This window comes from Halichoerus grypus, chromosome 10 (assembly GCF_964656455.1).
Source record: "Halichoerus grypus chromosome 10, mHalGry1.hap1.1, whole genome shotgun sequence".
Lineage (NCBI taxonomy): Eukaryota > Metazoa > Chordata > Mammalia > Carnivora > Phocidae > Halichoerus > Halichoerus grypus.
This window is the reverse complement of record NC_135721.1, coordinates 19,837,760-19,853,298: the sequence shown is the minus strand read 5'-3', so window position 1 is coordinate 19,853,298 and position 15,539 is coordinate 19,837,760. Positions and strand designations below refer to the sequence as shown.

At 39.5% G+C, this 15,539-nt stretch overlaps 1 protein-coding gene across 15 annotated transcripts in view; it reads left to right on the top strand.

The window, feature by feature from the left end:
* The window catches only part of DTNB (dystrobrevin beta), a 256,744-nt gene that overhangs the window by 170,183 nt on the left and 71,022 nt on the right, over positions 1-15,539 (top strand). For all 15 annotated transcript variants that reach the window (XR_013441625.1, XM_078056068.1, XM_078056065.1 and 12 more), the window contains one exon: positions 10,461-10,538. Coding sequence is in view for 14 of the 15 variants with exons in the window: in XM_078056068.1 (XP_077912194.1) it covers positions 10,461-10,538 (78 nt within the window). In the remaining variant the exon portion in view is untranslated. The remainder of the gene's footprint in view (positions 1-10,460; positions 10,539-15,539) is intronic.

The following is a 15,539-nucleotide window of genomic DNA, read 5'->3' as shown; positions in this document are numbered from 1 at the left end:
ACGAGATATGTATAGACTCACACCTAAAGTGAGATCTCAGCAAGGATAAGAGTCAGCGTCCTGATGACGTTCCAGTGTCCTGGAAGCCAGCTGCACCACCGCCCTTCATGAAGTTTACTTATGAATTTAGTGATCATTTAGTGATGACACACAGTAAATTCCTCTTTTTTTTTCCTAAGCTACTTCAAGTTAGATTTGAAGCCAGTGGTCCTATTCTTCCCTGAGAGTTCTAATCTGAAATTTTCATTTGGATAATACAGGGATGCCTGGTGTAGGATGGTAAGTCTGTGGATTTGAATTATTCGGTGGTTTTAGAACCAGAAAAAAGTGGGTTCTGATACTGGTTCTGCCACTTACTAATTTGTGACTTGGAGCATGTTAATTTGCTTCTTTGATCTTTATTTCCTTATTAGTGAAATAGGAATACCATGATGAGTAGTAACAAGAATTCAAATAATGTATCTGAGGACCTAGCTCAATGCTAATGCAATGGTCATACTCAACAAATGATAGTTCACTGCCCCTTCCCTCCCCAACCCTCTCCAGTGTTCTAAAAGTAAAGAAATAAATGTAGAATATGCAGCTAATCTTCTAACTTCCATAGGATTTTTCTAGCTCTTTTGTGGTACTGATCTTTAGTTAATTGTTGGAAATAATTAAGTTGTCGTCTTTCTTTGTTATAAATGATTTTACACATTTTTGGTTGTAAATGATAATTGTCAAGTCACATTTGACCTAAGAATTATAATATGTTAAGCTGGGGGCGCCTGGGTGGCTCAGTGCGTTAAGCGTCTGCCTTCGGCTCAGGTCATGATCCCAGGGTCCTGGGATCGAGCCCCACATCGTGCTCCCTGCTCCGCGGGGAGCCTACTTCTCCCTCTCCCACTCCCCCTGCTTGTGTTCCCTCTCTCACTGTGTCTCTCTCTGTCAAATAAATAAATAAAATCTTTAAAAAAAAAAAAGTTTATAAACCAGTCAGTCCTCATAATCATCAGTCATCACAACAACAGGCACTTAAGCTTCAGCTTAACTTTTTTTTTTTTTTTAAAGATTTTGTTTGACAGAGAGACACAGTGAGAGAGGGAACACAAGCAGGGGGAGTGGGAGAGGGAGAAGCAGGCTCCCCGCGGAGCAGGGAGCCCGATGTGGGGCTCGATCCCAGGACCCTGGGATCATGACCCGAGCCAAAGGCAGACGCTTAACGCACTGAGCCACCCAGGCGCCCCTGGTTTATAAACTTCTTGTGGGCAGACACAACCTTCCACTTTGTTTTGTTTTTTGCCTCTTCTCAAAGCCCCAGACAGTGCCTGGCATGAATACGGCATGGATTTTACTTCTTTTGTATGCTGATAAGGTCCTTGTTTCTTTAAATGGAGTTCGTAGTAATCAGAAGGGCTTGGTGGAGATACTGAAATTTCAGGAGCCATTTCTCTGATAAGAGAAGTGAGAAAGAATGTAATGGGGCCAAGGATAGGTATCTAGGGGAAGACTTGAGAGCAGGGGCGAAGAACAACTTGCTTGAAGGATATGGAAAACCTAAGTAGTTTGATAGATGAAAGAATAATGTGGTCGACAGGTGAGTTTTGAATTTGTGTTAAAGTATGGTGAAATCTGCTACATGATCTTAAAGATGAGAATGGATGATCAGAGTGAGTAGGGAAGATCACTTCAGAAGCCACGCAGGTGTCTAGAATTGAAGGCAAATAGCTGGCTACAAAAATAATTAACGGAAATGATTAAATACCTCATATGTAAAGCACTGTTTGGGCAATGATCAAGTAAATGAAAGCATAAGGCATGATAAAATCTTTTTCCCTTTCACACTAACAGTAATAAACAGACCCAAAAATCAAGTAAAAAGTCCCCAGGGGCGTGATTCGCAGGTCGCTGTCAAGGTTAAAGGGAATTGCAGGACTGCAGCCTTAACCTCTATAAACAGAAGAATATTCTGGGAGGAAGAGCAAGATAATGAGCAAATACTTTAAGAAGTCTAGGGTAGGGTAAGCATCCACCTATCTGGATGACTTCCCACAGAAGGAGTTCTGTCAAAGGGCCTACAGAAAAGTGACAGCCCTCACAGGTACCCAGGATCTCACTTGTTCTCTCAGGCTGCGGCTGGCTTTGTTCATGTACTCCTTTATTCATGCACAATTTTTAAGTAGCAATTTTACTTAAATAACGACATCATATTTTCACATCCTTGGTTAGAGAGTTCTACCCAAAAAGTGTTTACCTCTGGAGCTGAGTCAACTTAGAAAACCAGAACAAGTAATTACACTCAATGTTGGTCCTGAGCCCAGTGTTAAACTCCTTTTTTTTTTTTAAATCAGCAGTCTGGCTGATAGATAATTTGCTCATTAAATATATGTAGTTTGTTAGGCTGAGATGAGGAATCCATAAGACCTTTGAAATTAAGATTAGATTTTAAATTCATCTTAATAAATTAGAGATCTGTTTTTGAAGGAAACAATTTATACCAGCTTATCTAGTTTTCCTTGAGGCAGCCTAGAAGTGGCGAAGGATGGGAGCTCTGCAGCCAGGTGGTCTGAGTTCAGATAGGCATTCATAATACAGAGCTCTAATAATGTGATAGGGGAGAGAATAAATCACCCCAAAACTATACTCCAGGGGTATGTAGTTTTACTTTCTTATAAAAACAATTTTTAATTGATCTATAGAAATAGATTATTTCCTATAGAAATAATTTTTAAGAACTATGATCTAACACCATGCCTTTGTTTTTATTTATTTTTTTATTTTTTATTTTTTTTTAAGATTTTATTTATTTATTTGACAGAGAGAGACACAGCGAGAGAGGGAACACAAGCAGGGGGAGTGGGAGAGGGAGAAGCAGGCTCCCCGCAGAGCAGGGAGCCCGATGCGGGACTCGATCCCAGGACCCTGGGATCATGACCTGAGCTGAAGGCAGTCGCTTAACCAACTGAGCCACCCAGGCACCCTTGCCTTTGTTTTTAATTTATAGACTAAACAGTCTCAAGTAAGCTTTTCTAAAAGTGTAGTAATCAAAGGTAGTAGAGACACTATACCATAATGATTGATTAAGAACAGAGACACAAGAGCCATACTGCCTTGGTTCAGATCCTACTTCTGCCACAATTTAGCTGTGACCTCCGGTCAATTACTTCTCTCTGTGCCTTGGTGTCTCCCTCTGTAAAATAAAGTTAATAATAGTATCTGTCTCATTGGTGGTTGTGAGGTTTAAATAAGTGAATCCTTGGGAAACGTTTGAGTGTGATACATATTAAGCACGCAACAAGTATTGCTGCTTCTGTTATTATTAAAGACACTCCATTCTGGTGATTCCATGATGAAGTCACATATGCGAACTTGCTGTGGATGCGAACAATACAAATATATTTACCAAATACAACCACTAATTATGTTGTTACTCCATGCTCCGAGACTAGTCTTAACAAAGCTGAAGTTAACAGAAAGATGACTTCTCATCCACTCTTCACTCCTCTGTATTCCGCAGCATGGTGCTAACTCATGACCAGCAAATACTCCGTAGAAGCCTGAGCCATGTCTCATACCCTGCCGGGTAGTTGAAATACAATGGTTAAAACACACACACACACACAAATTTCTTACAGTCTGGTAGAGGAAATAAGGTAGCCTGATCTAAGATTTTATTTATTTATTTGAGAGAGAGAGAGAGAATGAGGGAGAGAGAGCACATGAGAGGGGGGAAGGTCAGAGGGAGAAGCAGACTCCCTGCTGAGCAGGGAGCCTGATGCGGGACTCGATCCCGGGACTCCAGGATCATGACCTGAGCCTAAGGCAGTTGCTTAACCAACTGAGCCACCCAGGCGCCCCTAAGGTAGCCTGATCTAATACGTTTTCTTGACTTTCTTTTGGGGGATTGTGGGGTAAAGATGTTGGGGGGTTGTGCAGTTATGTATCTACTTAAATCATTTGAAGGTCTTTTGTCTACTAACAGACTTCAGTTGGTTAAACGCTTTCCTACAGTTTGCTTTCTTAAGGATAACAGTACACTTTAGAGAATTTGACTCAGTGGTATTATAGCTTCTATTTTTCCTTTTTGTCTTTTTTTGTGCCCCCTCCCCCACCCCCGTGGAGGGAAGGGGAGGGACAGAGGGAGAGGAAGGGAGAGAATCTCAAGCAGGCTCCATGCCCAGCAAGAAGCCCGATGTGGAGCTCCATCCTACAACCCCAAGATCTTGACCTGAGCCAAAATCAGGAGTTGGATCCTTAAGTAACTGAGCCACCCAGTCACCCCTTTTGTTTTTGTCTTTTTTTTTTACATTAAGCATCTTTTTCTCTGAAAATCAGGAAAAATTTAACTGGAGAATTTGGGGAAATACAGGAAAGTATAAATAGACAGGAAAAAGTTACCTATAATTACACTTCTCTTAACATTTTGACATATTTCCTTCAGATACTTTGTTTTACACTTATTATACTATAATATATGATTGTTATAATATTATATTATTTAGCTGAGACCATGGTGTGTGTATGTATAATTTTATTTTATTTTACAGGGTTACTGTGAGGATAAAATAAATAATATATTTAAGGCTTTAAACACGGTGTCTGATAGGTATGCATAAAACATTCAGTAATTGTTAGCTATTATTATAGCTATCTTGCCCTTTTTTACTTCTTATGTGCTAAGCATTTGGAAAGTCTTAATAAGCATTATATTTTAATGACAGCATAATATCCTATAATTATGAATGTACTAGGGCTTACTTTTCCTTTCCCTCATATTTGAACAGCTAAGTTTCTTCCAGATATCTTATTGTAAATAATATTTCCATAAATATTTTAAAATACAAACCTATCTTTGCATTTCTGATTAATTCCTTAGAATATAGATTCTTAGGGAATTGCTGAGTCAAAATGAACATTTTTATTTTTTTATTTTATTTATTTATTTTTTAAAGATTTTATTTATTTATTTGACAGAGAGAGAGAGAGACAGTGAGAGAGGGAAAATAAGCAGGGGGAGTGGGAGAGGGAGAAGCAGGCTTCCCGGCAGAGCAGGGAGCCCAATGCGGGGCTCGATCCCAGGACCCTGGGATCATGACCTGAGCCGAAGGCAGACGCTTAATGACTGAGCCACCCAGGTGCCCCCAAATGAACATTTTTAAAGATCTTTGATGGATGTGTTGCCAAATTGCCCTCTAGAAATTTTGCTTAACTTTATACTTTCACTCTTACTTAGTAAAGTAACGAGCTATGTCAGAAAATCCTCTCCAGCACTAAGGATTGCTTTTTTAAAAAACATGATCATTATTTTTATTTATTTATTTATTTATTTATTTATTTATTTTTAAGAATTTTTTTTTTTAAAGATTTTATTTATTTGACAGAGAGACAGCGAGAGAGGGAACACAAGCAGGGGGAGTGGGAGAGGGAGAAGCAGGCTTCCCGCTGAGCAGGGAGCCCGATTCGGGGCTTGGTCCCAGGACCCTGGGATCCTGACATGAGCCGAAGGCAGCTGCTTAACGACTGAGCCACCCAGGTGCCCCCATGATCATTATTTTTAGAAGGGAAAATGGTCTATAATTTTAATAATTTTTTTCATAATTAAAATGTTTTTGTTATTTATATTTCTTCTTTTTAAAGGTGTATTTTCACTTTGCCCTTTTATTAAATTGAAACCTTAATAATTTTGTTATAAATTTGTGTGACTCCCTTTTATATTAAGGCTACTAATTTTCTTGCTCTGTCACATTTGTTGAAATAGTGTCCTAAATTTACATTTTTCTTTCTTTTCTGATTTTTTAAATTCAAATTAATTGTTCTTTTCCTTCCTAATTTTTCCATTGCTTTTGAGCTTAGGAACTCCTCTCTATCCATAGACCCATATGTTTTTTTCTAATTTATATGATTTAACATTTACATTTAGCTCTTTAACACCCTGGAAATACATTTTTCTTTATGTGGTAAGGTGATCTCAATATTTTCCCATGGCATGTTGCAGTTTTTCTTACTTCTATTAAATACTTATTGCATTATATTGTAATTATTTTTTCTATAAATTATTTTTATTATAAATAATTTTTCTTCCTCATGGGACTTAAGTTTTTATCTTTTTCATTTTTATCCCCAGCAGCTAGCACCATACCACCCACTTTGTAGAGAACAAATAGTTGATAAATGAAAAAAGAAATATACAGTTATATATAATTTGTCCTGTAAGATTTTAAATGCATGATGAATTATTCATCATCTATTCCTAGCTTTCAAAACCTTCAGAGAGATTCTGTAGCAATTTTAATTTCAAGTTAGTGCACATTCCAGAGCATCTGCCAGAATGGAGTGGTCTGGTCATAAGAGAAGTAATGTGAAAATGACTTGTACCCGTAAATGAAATTTTTACTTTATAGTACGAGGTGTATCTGACCAGTAACTGGAAGCTCTTTACCTGTTATCTAAGCCACCCTCTTACTGGATATTTCTGCAAACCTATCCTGCTCTATTTGAAAACAGTAAATAAAAATATACCTTTATAGTGATCAGAATACTCAAATGAATAGCTACAATTTAAATGATGATGCTCAATTATTTTCAAACTTGATATCTCACCTGGGTTCCTATTCTCCTTCTTCCAACTGCTTTCTAGATATCACGTACCTGACTCAGTTCTTCTACCTTATCTTTTTTAAGATTTTATTTATTTATTTATTTGACAGAGAGAGAGCGATAGAGACAGCAGGAACACAAGCAGGGGGAGTGGGAGAGGGAGAAGCAGGCTTCCTGCGGAGCAGGGAGCCCGATGCGGGGCTCGATCCCAGGACCCTGGGATCATGACCTGAGCCAAAGGCAGACGCTTAACGACTGAGCCACCCAGGCGCCTCTACCTTATCTTTTTTACCTGAGCAGTATTTTTTCTTTTCTCTCCTTCCCACTTGTAATCCACCCTTGTAATCCCTGACCTGGACAATTGTCATAACCTCTTAATTGGTCTCCCAGCTTCCATTCCATCCTTCTTCCCAATCCATTGTACATAAATGATTTTTAAATGGGGTAAGCATTAGAAAAAGTCCTCTTTCCCCTCAAGATTCAGGTTCACTAAATTGAGGGTAGACCTTGGGTACTTGTTTTACAAAAAGCTTCCGAGATGATTCCTATGCACACCTTTGATTAAAACCAATGATTTACAAGCTTCTCAGGTGATCTTTTCAAAGCCCAACCATAGGTACATCATCCTTTGACTTGAAAGTGTTCTGTGCTTCCCCCACTGCCTCTAGATAAAGTCCAAACTTCTTAGCTTGTGGTAGAACAGGCTTCATTCACATCCTGGCCCTAATCTACTTTTCCAGAGGCATTTTCAGCTACTCCCCTTCAAGTGCCTCTGAGTCCCGCCAACTAAGTAAGTCCCAAATATGCCATGTACTTTTGGGTTTCAGTCCCTTTTTCCATATCACTTTGTCCATCTGGGGTGCCCTTAACTTTTTTTCTGTAGCTGGGAATCTCTCTCCCTCAATGTTAGCTCGCCCTGACTACTCTTGCCCCTCCTTTCTCCAGGCAGGAGTCACTGCTCTTCACTGGACTCAACACTTTGTACTTGTGTTGCTGCTCTCACTACTTTGCATAGTGATAATTTGTTTATATATCTGTCTTCATCAATATATGATTAGGTTATTGAGGTAAAAATAGTCTTACTTATCTTTTATGAGTAGGCACCCAGTAAGAATGCTTCTTTCCTTTTGATTAAGATTTTAAAAATTCTCTCCAAGTCTGCTTTTTATACCTACCTCTTCTGCCTAGCAGATTACTTCTATTTGTATCATCCATTTGCTTCTATCTTCTCATCAAAAAATTGGCATGTCTTATGAACAAAGAAGGAACCTTCCGAATTTGTACCAAGTGATGGTTGGTGGTCATTTGGGTATCACAGAACTCATTAGTGTCTAAAGATACCTTGCTGAGATCTTCAACAAAGGAAGATGTAGAACATCTGGTGACCTGTTCAATGTATTCAACAGGTTTTGAATGTTAAAGAAGACTACCAAAACTGATCTGATAACTTGGATCAATTCTGCTTTGTAAGTTTCTGTAACTGGTACCATTAATGTCTACTTCACACCTGGAAGCATTCTTTCAGCTGTCTTATAGGAACTATGAAACAGAAGTCATTTAAGCCAGAAGTCATTTATGGTATATTACATCTTCTAAGACCACATCTGAATTGTTGGCTTTCACAGTGAATTGTGGGTCTTTGGTAGATCCTACAGTAAAGACCCCCTTTATGTTTTCAAATACCTCTTTCATTTTGGACCTCAAACACATAGTACCTATTTTTCTAGCAAAACGTGCTAGAAGTTCACAAAGGCTATGAAGTTTGGGGGGAGTTATGATTAGCTTCCAACTTACAGTGTAATCATTACTGTCTGGTTCTGAATATTAGAGAAGAGGCTTTGATATGTGTGCTCTAAGATAATAATTGTGCATGATATCTGCCAAGAGATAGAGATGATTATTAATGACTTTTGTGGCATCAGACCAAACAAAATACTACAAATCATGAAATTTTATTGCATGGATCCATGTGTAAGAAATTTTTAAGAAGTTTTTTTTTTTCTATTGTCATTTTTCCTCTGAGAATATCAGACAGGAAATTGAATGTAGTAGTATCTTCAATATTGAAAAATACTAGGTAACTGCATTAGTTCTGAAAGCAACATGAGCATGTCCTTATCTTATTTGGGAAATGGGTTACGAATAACAATATATTAAAGAGGGAAAGCCCATTCTATTTTCAGGAGCAGAATGTTTCTGGTGCCCTCAAGCATGAAAAGCTATGGTGTTGGATTTGTCTCTCTCATAGGAATTGTCTCCTTGTTCCATTTGGACAATTGATTTAAAAGGACTAGAGGCAAAAATATAAATTTAGGATGAAAATTAAGTTAATCTCTGTATTCAGTTTAATTAGTCAGCCTAAAACAATTGATTGATTATAACGCAGCACAGCCATGGGCATTAATAGGCTTGAAAGTTTGGGGGCAATATTGGATACCTGCCTGGAAGATGGGTAGGGAGATGAATAGTGGGGAATTAAATTCTCGTCTAGAAAGGCATATTTCAATTCTGAATGTCTTACTTTGTGACTTGTCACATAAAGGGAGGAATGTGTAACAGTAAACACAGTGCTGTGGCTTAAAAATCAGGAGACCTAAATCTGTTCCCTGCAAATTACATTCCATCTTTGATCCTCTCCATTAAATGGAAAATCATTTAAAATATTTCCTTACCCAGAAATGAAATTGAGTTAAAAGAAAGGGAGGAGTGTATATAGACAGATACAGAGATAGGTAGGTAGGTAGGTAGGTACACAGGTAGGTTGATAGATTGATCCATCCCTCTTAACCTTTCCTTTAGATTCCTTGGCTTTACCTGAAAATTTTCCCTTGAGTCTCTGTTTGAGTGTACTATAAAACCTGCAAAATAGCAAAGACTCTGGTCCCTTAATATTCACCAAGACTTGCTAAGTATAACCTCTACAAAAACACTTTATATAATTAACTCAGCACTTAAATATAAGGAGAAACCAGGAGCTAGTTCCTAGCATCTAAATATGAGAGAAGGACTTTTCTACTTCACTTTTTGGCTTTGATGGACAAATTTCTCTGAAAAGTACTTCTTTCAATTTAGAAGAGGAAGTGAGAGATTTCCCAGGAGTAATATTTAGCAATAGTCATGTGGCTCCAAATGCAAGGCAGAAACCCTATGTAGCTGAACTTGGTCAGGAGGGAGAGGAGCTGAAGATGGCTGAAAGGCAAAATCATAGATCCCTTTTGGTAAGTTTGGATTCATTCATTTACGACTCTCCAAGAGGAAGCAATAGACCTTGACTCCAGAAAACCAGTGCTAAAGACAAGTTGTTAAAAATACTTACCTTCAAATTTAAATTTGGATTAGGTTATAAAAGGAAGCATTCTAATTAGAGGATCAGTATAAAATTGTTAAGGTTCTAGTAAAGGACTAATAAAAGAATTTAGTATTTAACAGTCTGTTTTGGAAAAAATATGGAAACTAAGTCCGAGGGAAGACAGTGATCTCTAACCAAATCAGGAAAAACATGCATGTTGCCATTGTGACCTGTATACCACAAACATCAAAGGTCTCAGAACCCTGGAAAGCACCTACAATGCAGAGAAATTAAGTAGCAGCTCAGACTTGTGTCCTAAACTACGAAACGAAAGCCAGCGGAGTTACTCCGTGTTGCGGTGTGTGTGTAATTGGTCACTCCTCCTGGTACAGCACAGCTCTGTGGCCCGTTGGCTTTGAGCTCGAGAACCCTTCCTGTGGAGTTTGCTTGGGCTGCACGTATCGATTCCCACCTGGCTCCCACTGTGCTTATCAGGAGGAATGATAGTTGGTTCCTTTGCTCTTATCACTCTTTCATTTGTTTCCCCTGGTCATGTTGGTAATTATTAATATAATGTAAATGTCTTTGCTTTCAGTCCACCTCGGCCGCTGGCTAATATGAACGACACCATGGTGAGCCACACGTCCTCCGGAGCGCCCACCCCCACCAAGAGGTATGTAGGGTTCATGCCTCAGTCACTGCTCAGAGTTGGCCTGGCCTGGGAAGCAGAGCATTCCACGGGACGTAAAGGACTGGCTTTCTTTTTCCTCCTTTAACTGTCTTTTAATATTATTTTCTAATTTTTTTCTTCCTTTTTTTCCTACTAACTCGTAAACATAGCAACCGAAGGAGTCCGCTTGTGAGTGGTGCCTGGGGTGGAAGCTCTTCATTTGTGATAAGCAGTGAATAGAGAGAGTGTCAAAGCAGATTAGGCACTTTTGAGATCTTTTTTTTTTTTTTTTTTAACATTAAACAGTATTTTGATGATCATGAATTGCAACAATTTTGCATTTGTGTTCTTTAAATGTCAAAGATCGTTTCTGCTTCCTGATTAGACTGTGTGAATTGAATTAATCTCTGATACTCTCCTAAATCATTCTGTATATGATTCATGAACATTTAAGTTGAAAGCCTGAGTCTCTCTCTTAGTTATACAAGGAGTTTCCTGTAGGGTCCTACAAGGAGCTAGAACTGTGTACTCCTTTCTCTTCTTTATTTAATTTACTCTTCTCCAAAATTCTCTTAGGCAGGACTTAAAAGAACTCTATAAAATGGCTTACTTTCTGTTTGATTTGAGCTGTTCCATAATCAGAGCATTGCAGGAACTCCCTCAAGGGCACAGCCATTAAAGAATTCTTTCTAACAGTCATCACCCAAAGAGAAGAAAAAAAAACAACAAAGACATTCCAGCTGACTCCCCAAGTTCTTCCTGAAGAAAACTACTTTGTGCCATATGTACTGATTGCTTTGGATAATTCAGCTGTAGAAATGTCATCTTCTTAATGATACTTTGACTTAACATATAATATATAATACTTAAGATCAACTGTATTTGTTCCCATTGGCTAAAACTCCTGGAGCACTGTTTCCCAAACTTGACTGATGAGAAGAATCGGAAGAATCATCTAGGTCAGTTGTTAAAAATATAGTCTTCTGGGACCACATCAAACCCAGTGGATCCTGAGATCCTGAGAAGCTACACCTTCAACAATAAGTATTCCAGGTGATTCTTACCATCAAGCAAGTTTGGGAAAGAGCCTTGGAAGGAAGCTAAGGAGTGCACTGTAAGGCTACCCTGGAATAGAGGAGTTAGGGACTTAATAAATTAGAGTGATCTGATAATGCAGTGTTATCCACTAGGAGACTCGACCAACCAGGTAAGAGCGCTCGCCCTCCACCTTCCTGAGACACTACCAGCAGGTAACAGCCACACCGCTTCCTTTGGGCAGAGCTGAGGGGTATCGATGCCTAGAGCATAGACTTGAGCCAGACTATCGGCATTTGGATCCTGACCCTCCCCTGACCTTGAACAAGATTCGTATCTTCATTTTTTAAATTTATAGAATGGGGACAATAAGAGTGTCTACCTTGTGGGGTTATGTGAGAATTTAAGATACTGTTTTCATTATTTAAGAAGTAAACTAATGAGAGAACAAGTGGGTGGGTATGAAGAGGTAACTTACAAATAATACCCTTTCAAGGAAGAACAGAGAACTTCTGGAAGGATACAGAACAATTAAACTTCTCCCACCAACTGAGATATTGCAACAACCCTCGCTGGCCTTAGTCCTTAATTTTTTATGTTAAAACACCCTTAGCGTTCAAATCCAGACCCAGAATCTAAATATCAACTCCAGGGATGTTTCCATTTCAAAACCAAGAAGCCAAGGTGGATTATTGAAACAAGTCAGCTTGCACGTGGTAGATTAGTCTTAGCAAGGCCAGCTATTAGGGTTTTACTTCATCTGAGTTGTTCTCTTCATTTACTAGTTTTGTCACTCTGAGTCACTTGAGTCCCTGAGGGCCCTAAGTGCCCGGTGACCAAGGCCCCAGACATTCAGGGACCGCAGCTAAACGTAGCTGCCAGAGGCTATTAGAGGGGGGGCCTCTTTCTGAACAATGTTTTTTGCTTGAGCAGACTGACAGAGGGGGCTCAGGAACAGTGATAATCACTGCTGCTTCTGTGAAAGGACCAGCCTTTATGCTGGGTGTTGCAGTATTGAGCCCCAGGTTTAGGATTAAGTGGCCTGCGGCAGTTGTCAGTCACTTTTGAAAGTTGTTTCAGGTGGTATACTATAGCCTGGATTAAGATTTTATTTTAAAGTCAACAGTTTAGCTAGTACCTCTTTCTAGCTGAGCTAAGTCTAGTAGAGTTGGTCAATCCTCAAGGTGGTTGTCACACTGTATAGGGGTTGAGCAGCAAAAAAAGGCAGCCGAGCCCTTAGCGGGCCAGAACGGAAGACGGGGCGCTTTCATTTATCGAGAAGAGTAGCTGCTGGAGTAGAGGCCATATGGGAACAAGACGGTCCCACCCTAACAGTTTAGTCCTTAGAATTTTGGAGATTTTATTTATATTTGGGATGAGATTGTGATGTAACATGTGGACATTAATTGCATAATTCATAGATTTGGCTTTTCATGGCCCAAGTTACCAAACCTGGTAAATTTCCAGCTAGTATTCTATATACTTCCTTAAGGACTCATCAGTTTTTCTTTCCTCCTCTGAATGTCGTCAGACCTGTGTCTCCAGAGTCTGATGAAAGCTAGGAACCCAGCACATCAGCGCAATCACAGAACTTCCTCTGCTGGGGCAGAGAATCCTCAAGGGGATTAAAGTTCCTTTAGAGCTCAGTGTAAGACATAAATCACTGAATCAGACAAAACATGCACAGTAATAAAAATGCAGGAAAAATTTAAGAGCTACAGTTTCTACCTTTTCAGTAGGCAGTGGGTATAAAAATAGTGACAGCCACAAGGGTCAAAAATACTGTATTAGTCCAAATAGAAGATTGTCACAAATGTAAGAGTTAACTTTTTATTTTTATTTATTTACTTTTTAAAGATTTATTTATTTTAGAAAGAGAGTGGGTGCATGTGCATGAGCGGGCCTCGGGGCAGCAGAAGAGGGAGAGAGAGAGAATCCTTAAGCCCACTCCCTGATGAATGCAGAGACCGACACAGGGCTTGATCCCAGGACTCTGAGATCATGATCTGAGCCACAATCAAGAGTCAGACATGTAACCAACTGAGCCATCCAGGCACCCCAAGAGTTACTTTTTTTTTTTTTTTACGATTTTATTTATTTATTTGACAGAGAGAGACACAGCGAGAGAGGGAACACAAGCAGGGGGAGTGGGAGAGGGAGAAGCAGGCTTCCCGCGAAGCAGGGAGCCCGATGTGGGGCTCGATCCCAGAACCCCGGGATCATCACCCGAGCTGAAGGCAGATGCTTAAGGACTGAGCCACCTAGGCGCCCCAAGAGTTACTTTTTAAAGAAGAAAACCTTATCAATTGCAGAGATGCTGGCTGTCATGTGAGATACAATGAATTATGTTCCTGCGAGGGTCCACTGTGGGGGTTTGCTCTGTATAATATTCTTTCAGTATGCCTGTATTGAAATTGCTATAATTGAGTAGAAATTTCATTTTTTGCTTCAGTATAATTAGTTTCTGGAAATTTGCTTTCTTTCAAAAGAACCAAAACAATACACTTAAAAACAAACAACAAAAAACTTTCAAAACTTTAAAACAGAGACTTAAAATCCCCCCCTTCTACCTCATTCCTCCAAGGCTTGCTTCGGTCCGTCTCCTTCCACAGGGTTCAGAATGTGGATGGTGATATTATTCTCTGGACTATTGTACTGTTTCTAATCATAATGTACTTTCAGACCAGTATGGTAAATGATGCCAATATTTTTAATTTTTTTAATATCTCCTAAAGCCTTAGCTTTATGAATTTTTATGAATATTTAAACTTTCACAATTCTCTGGGCATTTCATAGAACTATGGCAGTAACAAAGACTTCCAATATCAAACTTCCGCTTTGTGCATTTGGTTGGTATATTAGTATCAACTCTTTTTAACTTCAGGTATTAAAATTTAACGTCAAAAAGCACAAACCCCGTTAAGCAAGATGAAAAAGTTTAAGTTTTAATGATCTCTATAACATTGTGTTCATAATGGATACTACACTGTACACTTAAAAATGTGTTAAGTGGGTAGATCTCATGTTACCTGTTCTTAGTTAAAAAAAGCAAGAAAGAAAAAAAGGGACAACCCCACAAAGACAAAGGCAAAAGCAGGAAGCAAAGGGCAGAAGCGTTCATGGATCACAAAAGCAATGGAAAAGCTGCTGGGATGCCCACCTGTACCTTCTCCATCTCTTGGTTACTCTCAGAATGCCATCTCCATTCCCTGCTGCTGTGAACCACCCTCTCCTCATACTGCTGACGGCCTCAGGTGCACAGCCACGGAGTCGCCACTCAAGAGGTTGTGTTTTCCTACCTTGGATTAGAAAACTCCAAGGAAGGATTCCTGCTGTCCTGGGCTGTATTACTGCCGGTCCGTGTGTCTGTGATGGGCCACACCCATTAGACCTGCATCATCAAGACGGAGGGAGGAGCATTTCCCCAAAAGAAGGTTATACTGTCAGGAACAGAAGAGAGAGGCCATGGGAAAGACATATAACAAGGTTGTTGGCAGACCACTGTTTTGCTACCCAGTACACCAGTGTGTGCAAAAGTGTGTACATACACACATCCATACACACCTTCTCATACCGTTTCCACTAACAGGGCTTTCCTTCACATAATGCACATAATGAATTCCATGTAAAACTGCAAACGCGTGCATGTCTCTCCCAGGAGTCTGTCCGCCTCCTGTAACAGCCCTGGGCGCTGGATACCTAGGCTATGTCCACTCATCCAGATCAGGTCTCTGTATGTCTTTTTGTGACTCATCAACCCATCCTACCCTGAAGCAGATAATAAGTTGTGAGCACTATGCACCCAGTATAGAAGGTATAGATCGGGAAGGAGGAGACTTGTAATTTGGATGGTGGGGAAAGGGAAGTGACAGACAGCATGGCATATTGAGCCACATTTGCCTATGTTTCCTTTTGAAACACTACCAAAATGACAGCCAAGAGATCATCTTGAGTAAAAACTCACAAGAA